General features: G+C 36.2%; 1 protein-coding gene across 2 annotated transcripts; it reads right to left on the bottom strand.

Annotated features, from left to right (window-relative positions):
- Positions 1–400: 400 nt before the first annotated feature.
- Positions 401–11,822, bottom strand: LOC112755111 (DNA replication complex GINS protein PSF2). Of its 2 annotated transcripts, none has more exons than XR_011874568.1 (9): positions 11,382–11,822; positions 7,905–8,008; positions 7,739–7,813; positions 7,532–7,646; positions 2,346–2,445; positions 2,208–2,238; positions 2,036–2,128; positions 799–1,097; positions 401–602 (listed from the first exon to the last, which is right to left on the bottom strand). XR_011874568.1 is itself a non-coding variant. In XM_025803015.3 (9 exons), exons 2-9 carry the CDS (start codon positions 7,950–7,952, stop codon positions 585–587), a joined length of 633 nt encoding a protein of 210 aa, XP_025658800.1. In that variant the 5' UTR covers positions 7,953–8,008; positions 11,382–11,822; the 3' UTR covers positions 401–584. The 2 variants fall into 2 exon arrangements, 1 of the variants encoding a protein (XP_025658800.1); XM_025803015.3 differs by having other exon boundaries at positions 799–951.

Below are 11,822 nucleotides of genomic sequence, written 5' to 3'. Positions count from 1 at the left end.
TGATTTTGGTGAAACTATTTCGTATCTTGAAATTGAGAAATATTTAAGGTTAGTTAACTTAGATCTTGACTCAATTTTACGTAATATCACAACTTAATTTTTCCTCTTTAAATAATCGAATTTCTGTGATTTCTAGATGCTTGGATTTGTTTACCCTGAAAGGATTGCTGGACGATACAAGAGGTCCGTGGATACTAGTATACTACTGCTTTATGCGGCAAAGTGTTGCTTGCTTTTCTTTCTTTACGTTTACAATTTGGTTTTATATTTGTGTTCGCCATAGAAGAATGGTTTGTCGATATGATTTCCTGGAGGTTATCACCCCACCTAGAGAGTGTTGGAGAATCCACGTCAGGGTGATCTCTCAGACAAACCATGTCCCATAATTCCATCAACAAAATGATAGGAAATTCATAAATGCATAGCATGGGTTAAGGTGATTACACAAAACTACATGCAACGTGTGTGTAACTTAGGAGAAATAAGGAAACGTCATATCTTCCTGATTATTGAGAACTCAGGTCTCAACTCGCAAGCTACCCTAGTACAAAGAATTCAGCAGCACAGATCCAGCTGTAAGTACCTTATCTTCGCAGTTGCCTCTGCAAAAGCAAATATCAGTAGCATTAAAACCCATCAATGCATATGATAGTCCAAAACGTATTTTTCTGCTTGTCATGTTGAATTTTCATCAATGATTTAAAAAATGAATTAGGGAATTAAAAGGTATCTACAGCATTACAGGACTTGTCATGTAATGAAAATGGACATTGGTAAGTACAGAGATAACAAACATACCCTTGGGGCATTTTGGACAACTTGCGGTCGCCTATCAGGAACTCTCTCCGGATCCGGTATCAACTCTGGACTATCATGCTTATAGAATGCTTGTAAAGCTCTTCCAATGAATGGGCGAACGATATTCACTTCCATGGCAGACAAATTTTTTATCTACAATAAATGAAGAATTATGTTGTGCATTGCCAGCAAGAAATACAAAGACCTATTATGAGAGTGTCAAGTTCCAAAGTAGTCTCTCAGATTGGTTGCGTGCACTAAAATAGTCTTCGAGACCCCAATCACACCAATTTACATTCCTGAGATTAGCAAAAGTGCACTATGTTAGTCCTTCAGCCCTTTCCCATCAACTAACTCATCACGCCATTATAGACTAACATGGTACACTTTTATCAATCTTAGGAACATAATTGGTGCAATTGCAATTTCGGAAACTATTTCAGTGCATGCGGTGAATCTCAAGGACCACTTTGGAGATTAACTCATTATGAGAACAAACAAGTGTAGGAATGCATGCAATTCTCAGTGCAACAATTGTAATTCAAGTGTAGAAAAGTGAGAACCCAATCTCTCTGTATTCTACTATATCATTATCTTTTACCTGCAGAGTCAATTATACGCCTTTAACTAGAAAGTGGCCTTCTAGGAGGCAACAAGTTGTCTTGCTTGTATGCTTGGAGTTGGTTTACAAGCATATTAGACTATTAGTATGAATACTATGGAATAGACACAGCACAAGAAAATTTAAGATTATTTATCTTCCAGCTTTTGTTATCTAAAATTCAAGCAAGGCAACTTTATTCAAAACCCAATCTAGCAGTGGAAAAAATGTGATGAGACCAAAATAACCACGCAAAAACTTGATCTGTTATAGATAGTGGTCATGTACATAGGATTTTCCAAGATGGACAAGATTTCAGTTTATTGAAATATGTCGACAAAAGGAGTTTAATTTGGGTATTAGAAATTTTATATCTATTTACTTTGGCAACTTGCCTATGCATTTGAGGCCCTCAAAATTTATTTGCCAAGATTATTCTTTGAAATTTTTTTCTTATGAACGAAACTCTACTTTCATGAAAGAAATTATAAAAAAAGAACTTTAGTTAGTACAAAATTCTAATGTAATCAACAAGAAGGAACCACTTGATTACATATGGCAGGAACACTGGTATTGTAAACAACTATCAGTGAATCAAATTTATCTAATGCAAAAGAAAAAATTAAAAATATTTACCTTAACAGCAATTGTGCGACCATTGAATGCCTCCAGGTCAGTTTCAACCTTATGAAATCGTACATCTCTGATGTCCTCAATTAGAGATCTCACCTGTATAGAAAATAATAATGTAAAGCATCTGAAAAACACCCAGGACATATTTCCACAAGAGGACCATTTTTATACTCACCATATATGCATCCGAGATGTCATCATTTGCACTAAAATTTGAAAAGACGTTAGTTAATGTAATAAGAGAAAAATGGTAAACAGAATAATGTCTCTTTTTCTTATGAAAAGAGCAATGTCTCTTAAACTCTGGACTTACTGGTCAAACAGAAGTCTAGAAATTTCTACATAGTGAAATGGCAGTTGCTCTGACATTTCTTGCGAGTTTCGCTCAGCTTCCAAAACTTGAGTCAACTTCTCTAGTTATAGAAAAAGAAAAAGGAATTGGAATAATATTAGGCCTTGTATATTTGTTAATTTAGTTTCGGTGTAAACCATAAACCAAGAACCTTCAAACTAGCAATAGATCAAGACGAAAGCAGTACTATTGTACAAAATTTGTATATACACATGCTAATTAACACACTTGAATTTTTTGGTCTTAAAATACCCCCTTGCTCTCCTAGACCGTCAACTACTGATATTTCAACTTCCCTTTCTATCTCTCTAATGCTCTCTTTTACGCTCTTCTTCACCAACTAACTCAATTGAATCCCTTTCCAAGGCCTATTAATCAAGGTCTGGTCCCCAAAACTTATTAAGAACAGAATCTTGACTTTTTTTCCACGCTTAAAATACAAGTACGTAAGATCGAAATGTAGTTTGTAAAAAAGCAACAGCAGCAACAATAACAACAAAGTCTTATTCCATTAGATAAGGTTGGTTATATGGATTAAATGATATCGTTGCACCCTATCATGTATCATGTCTATAGTGAGACTGTTGTCATGTAGATCTTATTTGACCACCTCATGTATAGGTCCTTTTAAGTCTTCCTCTACTATTCGTCACATGTCCATCTTCTATTCGTCATCTGTTCATCTTCTATCTCATCTACCTCTAACCGGGTGCTCTGTTAATCTTTTTCCCACATATCCAAACCACCTGAGACGAAATGCTACCATCTTTTTTACAATAGAAGCTACTCCAACTTTCTCTCTTATATCTTCATTCCTTATTTTGTCCATACGTGTGTAACCTAACATCCATCTCAACATCCTCATCTCTGTCGCGTTTAACTTATGTTCATACTCATCTTTTGCCGCCCAACACTCTATTCTATATAACATAACCAGTCTAATGGCAGTGCAATAAAATTTTCTATTTAAATTTTAAAGGCACTATTTTGTCGCATATAAAACCAGATGCACTCCGCCACTTTGACCAGCCCGCTTGTATCCAATGTTTTACATCCTCCTCAATTTCTCTATTATCCTGAATCATACATTTGAAATACTTAAACCATTTTACTTGTAGTAGAATGGTTTCTCCAATTTTCACTTCTATATTATTATTTCCTCTTGGCCAGCGAAACTTACGTTCCATAAATACCATCTTACTGCGGCTTATGCTCAAACCATACCCTTCTAAGCTCCTCTCCACAACTCTAACTTCTAATTTAAATCTTTCATTGTTTCTCCCATAAGGACAATGTTATCGACAAAAAGCATGTACCATGATACTGGTTCCTGGATATGCTCAGAAAGCACATCCAAAACCAATGTAAAGAGATATGCACTTAGAGATGATCCTTGGTACAATCCTACACCAATAAAAAATTCCTCTGTTACACCACTTTGAGTCTTTACACTAGAAATAGCCCCGTCGTACATATCCTTAAATGCACGAATATATATAATCATTACCCTCTTCTTTTCGAAGACCTTCTATAGAACCTCTCTTGGTACCTATCATATGCTTTTTTAAAATAAATAAACATCATGTGTAGTCTTTTTGTTATGTGGATATCTCTAAAAGGGCAAAAAGCAAATTTTCCTAATGTAAACCAAAAAGGAGATTTCCTACTATTAATCACAATAAAGTTGATTTCAAATTCACTCTTCCATTAACCCTTCTAGTTACATTCTAGAAATGCTCAAAAGAAGGGGCATGAATAGTGCTCAAATAGTACAAATGACTTGATGTGAAGGGAAGACAACAACAAAAAACAACGAAGTCTTATCCCATTAAGTGCGGTCGGTTACATGGATCAAACGACACATTGAACTCTATCATGTATCATGTCGACAGAAAAACCGTTTACATATAGATCTCGTTTGACCACCTCATAGATGGTCTTCCTACGTCTTCCTCTATTTTCACCTCTTATCCATCTTCCATCTCATCCACCTTTTTGAGTAGGTATTCTATCGGTCTTCTTCTCACATGTCCAAACTACCTGAGACGTAATTCTATCATCTTTTCCACAATAGGGGCTACTCCAATTCTCTCTCTTATATCTTTGTTCATTATTCCATCCAATTGCGTATCATCCATCTCAACATCTTCATCTCTGCTACATTTAACTCGTGTTCGTGATCTCTTTTGGCCACCCAACACTCTGTAGCATAAAATAGAGCCGGTCTGACAGCAGTGCGATAGAATTTACCTTTAAGTTTTAAAGGCACTTTTTTGTCAAAAATAAAACCAGACGCACTCCGCCATTTTGACCAACATGCTTAGATCCTATAATTTACATTATGTTCAATCTCTCCATTATCTTGTATGATGCACTCAAGATACTTAAAACTTTTAACATTTTGTAGGATGTTTTCTCCAATCTTCACTTCTGTATTAGGATTTTCCCTTCGACGACGAACTTACATTTCATATATTCTATTTTGCTACGGCTTATGCGCAGACCAAACACTTCTAGAGCTTCTCCATAAATTCAACTTCTTATTTAGGTCTTCCTTTGACTCTCCCATAAGGACGATATCATCGGCAAAAAGCATGCACCATGATACAGGCTCTTGGATATGCTCTGTGAGTACTTCTAAAACTAATGTGAAAACGTATAGACTTAAGAATGATCACTGATATAATCTTATACCAATAGAAAATTCCTGTCACACCACGTTGAGTCTTCACACTAGTAACCCTATTATGCATGTCTTTAATTGCATGAATATATGTGATATTTACTCTCTTCCTTTCCAAAACCTTCCATAAGACCTCCCTTGACACCCTATCTTGTGCTTTTTCCAAATCGATAAACACCATACGTAGATTCATTTTATCACTACGATATTTCTCCATCATCATTCTTAACAGGTATATAGCTTCAGTGGTGAATTTGTCTAGTATAAAACCAAATTAGTTCTCTGTTACTTGTGTCTCTTGTCTCAGCCTCTGTTCTATCACCTTTTCCCATAACTTCATGGTATGGTTTATGAGCTTGATCCTTCTATAATTTCTACAACGTTGTATATCTCCCTTATTCTTGTAGATAGGTATCAAGGTGCTTTTTCTCCACTCATCTAGCATTTTCTTTGACCTTAAAATCTCATTAAAAAGCTTGGTTAACCAATTGATGTCTCTCTCTAAGGCCCTTCCAAACTTCAATCGGAATATTATTGGATCCTACTGCCCTACCATTTTTTCATCCGTTTTAGAGCCTTTTTTACCTCAAAGTCTCGAATCTTTCGATAGTAGTTGAAGTTTTGATCTTCTTCCCTCGTGCATAACCGACCAAGGCTCGAAAAAGTCCTCTGTCCTTCATTAAATAATTTGTAAAAGTAGCTCTTCCATCTTTTATCAATCTTCCCATCTTGAGCCAAAATATCTTTGTCATTATCCTTTATACACTTAACCTGATCCATGTCTCTCATTTTTCTTTCATGGCTCTTTGCGATTTTATATAAACATTTTTCTCCTTCCTTCGTACTTGAAGCCTGGTAGAGACCCTTATATGCCCTTGTTCTTGCTTCACTTATAGCCACTTTTATCTTTCTTAGCCGCAGTATATTTTTTCCAATTATTTGCATTACGGCACAAAAATCACTCTTTAAAGCACTCCGTTTTTTCTTTTATTTTTTCTTGTACACTCACATTCCACCACCAGGATTCATTATCTCTCGGTCATATCCCTTTAGATTCACCAAAATTTTCTTTTACTGTTTTTCTAATAACTTCTGCATCTCCCTCCACATCTCCTCCACGTTTTCATCCCCTTCCCACTTTGTTTCTTCTCATACCTGTCTTAGGAACCTTCTTTGTTTTTCACCTTTTATCCGCCACCATCTCGTCTTTGGGTTCTTCATACGATGTCTTTTCCTCAACTTTTGCTCAATGCGAAAATCTATGACGAGCATCCTATGTTGTGATGCTAAACTCTCTCCCGAAATAATTTTACACTTAATTCAAAATTTTCGATCGACTCTCCTCAACAAGAAAAAGTCGATCCGATCACCCACCCTCTTAACATCCACTACGTCCTTCCACCGTTTATCCACGATAATATCTACCCCATTCTTATTCTTCACCTTTTCTGTATACCAAAGTTTGAATCCGGAGGTATCCAAATACCTAGCATTCGCGCCGACCCATTTTATTTATTGTAGACACATGATGTTAATCTTCCTCCTTATCATGGTATCCACCACCTCTATGGATTTTCCTGTTAGGGTGCTTATATTCCATGTCCCAAATCTCAACCTTCTGTCGCTCCGATCTTTATATTTATCTTTTTTTTTGTGAACTAACTTATTTACCCTTGTCCGTTCACGAAAACGCCGTAACCCTTGCTCATTTAACACTACACCGCCCACCGATGTAGCGGCTCTTGCTCATTTGCACTGTAAGCGAGCCATACAACATGTTGCTTCCGGGAAACAACCTAACTTTAGCGTAATAACGTATTTGATCCACGTCATGAAGATTCGACTAAGTTTTTATATTGGCTGTCAAAAGCCTAACACAACCCTCCTCCTTTATCCGGCTTTGGGATTGGCTATGTTCCGTAGGTGTAGCATAGGCAGATTCAACATAACTTTAAGAGAACTTATTAAATTCCTAATTCAATTCCATAGAAATAGGATAACCAAATTATCTATGACTACTAAACTTATACCAAATTAAGGGATTGTGTCAATGGCCATTTGATCTCTGTTCCTAATTAGTACCTGTCAATGCCTCTAACTTAATCAAGTACCTAAAATGGTCTGTATCTAATGGTGCGTATAAGATTTGAGTTGATTCACCCACACTTTGTAATATGGTGCTCATAAACTTTAGCTTAATTCTGCTATACCCCAAAATGGTATTTAAGAAAAACTTGCACCCAATGTCCACAGTGCAAAATAAGAGAGAATATTGCTGGAAGTTCAAAAATATTAGTTCAAACACATCCTTCAAATTTCCTTTAACTATTCTATCTTTTTGGTTTCTCAATTATAGGTTATAAAAGAAAAAATAATACGTATGGGCTTGTCAGGTCTGAAACATTGCGACCACTAAAGATTGAAAGAAAATAAAATGGATAAAGATGTGAAAAGAGAAGCTCACCAACACACATCCATTGAGGAGGGCAAATGGAGCACTTGCCCCTCTTTTTTAATGCAACAGCCAGCCAAAGCGGTACTTGGGCAACAATCTGTGGGATAAACGGGCCAAAATCTCCCTGCCATTGTAATTAAAAACTAAGTAAATAACAATGCACTCTGTGTAAAAGGAATTAGTGTTGAGACATTCCATTTATTGGTTATTGCTTACAGAGATGAAATTAAGAGGACCCATCTTGAGATTGGGCACAATGTCCACAATCTCATCCTCAGCAATGAACTCAAGCTGCATGATGACCAAACCATAACATATTAATAATCTGTGAACAATGTCAAAGAATGTAGCGGAGCAAAGGACCAAAAAATTTTAAAAATACCTCCTCTGCTGAAAACAGTGAAAGCTCAGGATCTGATTGCCCAGCCATCTCTTCTCTCCGTACTCAAGGTGCAATGAGATATACTATGCTATGATGCACAGACACTAGTACAAAAGGAAATTTCAGAAACTTTCTGTAATACAAAATAAAGTTCTATCTACTCATTGAAATTAAAGAATAAATAAAAAGAATTTCTGAACAAGTAAAAAAATTCAAAAACAAATGGCACAAATTTCAGCACACAGAACACTTAGAAACAACAGAAATCAGAACAATAAAATAATAGTTTTGGGCTCTTGGCAGAAAAGAGAGAAAGAGGGCAAAGCAAAGTTGCTGGTTGGAGAGGTCACTTTGACTGAAGTTGCTGTTTGTGTTGCTAGCCAGTGGTGGAACAGTCAAATAGATATGAGTGACTGTGAGAGGAGAAGAGAAGTGTGGGCTGAGCCAAAAGATGAAAAAAAAGCATGGGTACAAGGGATTTTGGAAAATAGCATCGGAGAGAATGAAAACCAAAATAAACAAAAAAAAGAAAGAAACAAAATGATCCAGTTTTAAGTCACTAATAATGCTTAAAAAAACTTTTCTTTGTCAAACCCTTCTTTTTCAAAGGACTTTGACCCTTCTATGAGGTCAACATCATTTCTTAAGACCTCCTTTTTTGTTCATTTTTTATGCAGAAAAATAGCAGTAAACGAACTTATAAGACAGGCAAGATGAATGAAGTGTGTGGGAGCTATTCTTTTGAGAACTACAACAACCAGGTCCCATAACTTGATTTTGCCAATGGATATCAATGCCATATAATACAAATTACCTGAACCAGAAGAATAAATACCAGCAACAAACAGTTTAACCTGTATTAAGAAGGTAGAAAGGCTACCCACATCCTGATGCAATGTTATTCCCATCAAATAATGAAAATTGAAATTAAGAAACAGAGGGGAAATAGCAGACTGAGACTTGAAAAGTAACTTGACATGATGTTGACGGAAATTTAATCATGTAAAACACAAGAACAGATCATATAGGCATCAACTTGCCACAATGGTAAAAGGAACTGAGAATGCAATAGCATGATTTACTTTTTCTTGGATTTAGATAGATAGAGAACACAATGTGTGAGGATGGATACTATGGCAATCCTTTTAACAAATGACACTAAGAGAGCTTAAAAAAAGGTGAAGAAAGCAAGACTAATTAACTGTAAAGGGCCTAGTAAGTTCATGGTGAGTGATATAAGCAGCAAGTGTGACTATTGATCCACCTGATTACTACTTTTGATGATAGACTAAAGTAAGGCAATGACCAAAATCAACTTAAATTTAAGCTAGGAGGATACTTAACCTATTAGGGAATGATTAATTGGTCTAAGATCACTACAACTTGCTAATTAGCCTAACGATCCTAAAGCAACTAATTAATTAAGTAAACTAACTGACACCATATCCAAAATTGCCACCAATAATGTATGTACATGGAATTATCTGCTAACAAATATTCCTTCATGACCAAATCTACCTGGTTCTGAAGATTTGAATTTCATAATTTGGGAGAAATCAACAGTGCAACCCCTTATATGAGAAGTCCCTCAAAGATTGCATGTGATTTCAACCTTCTTTCCAATCATCTATTATACGAACAAATAGAATGAAAACACCACTATAAGAATTAATAGCCAGACAGGAAGGCCAACATATACTGTCTTTGGAAAAGAGTCACGATTTAAGGATAATAGTTTTCACATAAGTTCCATGAATTATGGGAAAGTGACTTGGAAACTGAAGTGTATGCCTATTGGGTGACTATGAGGAAAAGACAACAGTTAATTTAATTACACTTTTCCTTTGAATCAAGCAACAGTATACACAGAAGAAAAACAAGAAGTACGTGTAATTTAAAGAAAAGGCCTGATCAGAGAAAAGGACACAACCAAACACAATAACAATACCAAAAAGTGTGCCATTCTGTCTCATTAGAAGCAAACTTATCCTGAATCAACTCTAAGAGGGTAAGAGCTTCCCATGGGAAACCCTGTACCAATCCAAGGCACCAAGAATACTATTGGCATGAAAAATGCATTGCCATAGCACTTTTTCCTACTTAGTCTAGCCAAACCCTCTAAAATCAATCAATCAAAACCAAAAGAAATGCTTCAAGTATTGTGTACAAATACCTAAGTTTCATCCCAAAACCCAAGCATTCAATTCCAATTTTAACAATGTAGCTGTCTGCCAATATGAAACATAACCAACTACAATATCACAGGTGCTCCAATCAAATCCAACAAAAAAATGAAGGAAAATCAAATTCACATCACCAGGCAGCAAGCAACGAATTTCTACTAATGATGTTTCAAAAATGAAATATTGGTAATAAAAAATTTCTTCAATTAATACCAATCCCAAACATTTACCATTCTGAATATCTACTGCCGTCAGTAACAACCAATGTTAATTAATATCAAGTGAAGAATAAAAAAATAAAAATAAATAAATAATAAATAAAAAAAACTGAAATTAACCAAAATGCAAGTCAAATTAGAACCACAAAATGGTTCTAATGTGAAAATATCCACATCAAAGAATTCACCAACTAGGTGATGTATCACATACCGATTCACAATTCATTTGCATACCAGCACGCTATAAGTGTAGTAGTGTACTTTCCAAAACATATTTTACATGTGCTATACACGTATCCGTTCCCATAACTATGCATCAAACCACTATCCCCACAATTATCTAAATCAACCTAGATTTGAGCCCTAGCACATTAAAGTATTTTCAAACACCTGTAAAGAAAAAGTTTCGGCTTTGTGAAAACCTATCAGTAATTCAGTATTGGAATCAGGTGGATTATAAGCCAAATTATTATCCGCAGATACCTTGTTATCCCAGGTGCTTCTTGATTAATACTATCGTCCATACTTAGGGAAAAAAATTATAGTGAAAAACTTAAAGTTAAAGCTAATTCTAATAACCAACAAGAAGAAATCTAATAACAAGAATAATTAAATTAACACAATAAAAGCAATATAGTAAAAAAAAATAAAAAACAAAACCCAGCAAGAAGATCAATTAACACAGCAACAATTAAATGATGAACAACTTAACAAATTAAGCCCATGGCAAGCAATAAGTGAATAACAAAGCAACGATCAGCAAGAACAACTAGGCAGCAGCAATAAGCAATAAGGTAATATCAACAATCCATAGCAAAAAAATCATAATAACACCTAATACAACAGCAATTAAGTGATTAACAACTTTACAAATTAACAAATAGCAAGAACAACCCAGCAACCAACAACACAGCAACCAGCAGCAAGAACTAGCAAGAACAACTAGACAATAGCATAATAAAAAACTAATAAAAACACAGCAACCACAACACAGAAACCAAGCAACCACCACAACACAGCAGCCATCAACAGAAAGTAAAAAACATAGGAAGGATCCAAGAGAGGACTACACCTACCAGAATCTGAGTCACCAACGACGATGCTGGAACGCGACGGCCGGAACTGGAAGGCACGGCTGGAGGCGACGGCTGCAACTGGAAGGCACAGCTGGAGGTGAGCACTGAGCACGACGTGAAGGTGACGGTGATGGCAGAGCTCGGCGGAATGGAAGTGAAGTCGCGGCGACACGACTTCAAGCTCAGGGATAGGATGAATGGCGGAACGGAGGGATGGAAGAGGAGGAGAACCGGGGAAGTGAGGTGGCTCGCTGGGAGAAGATGGAGACGGCGGCGGATGGAGAAGAGGTGGACGGTGACGGGGAGTAAGAGCACCGGGAGGAGATTCTGGTTCTAAGAAAAAACTGGAGGGAAATTGGGAGAGGGAATTCATTTCAATTAGGGATTTTGGGTTTTTTGTGTTTTTCATTGTTCCGTAACATCAAAATAGCAAAAGCATCT

The sequence above is a fragment of the Arachis hypogaea genome, chromosome 16, assembly GCF_003086295.3.
Source record: "Arachis hypogaea cultivar Tifrunner chromosome 16, arahy.Tifrunner.gnm2.J5K5, whole genome shotgun sequence".
In the NCBI taxonomy this organism is placed as follows: Eukaryota; Viridiplantae; Streptophyta; class Magnoliopsida; order Fabales; family Fabaceae; genus Arachis; species Arachis hypogaea.
Note: the sequence above shows the minus strand (reverse complement) of the source record. Positions and strands in the feature narration are given on the sequence as shown.

Excerpts from the sequence above, each read along its gene's own strand:
- LOC112755111 (XM_025803015.3), bottom strand. The coding sequence starts at position 7,952 with ATGGCTGGGCAATCAGATCCTGAGCTTTCACTGTTTTCAGCAGAGGAG. Across the intron at positions 7,647-7,738 it reads GTCCTCTTAATTTCATCTCT|GGAGATTTTGGCCCGTTTAT; the intron begins GTAAGCAATAAC and ends TTACAATGGCAG. Across the intron at positions 2,446-7,531 it reads TCCTCAATGGATGTGTGTTG|AGAAGTTGACTCAAGTTTTG; the intron begins GTGAGCTTCTCT and ends TTCTATAACTAG.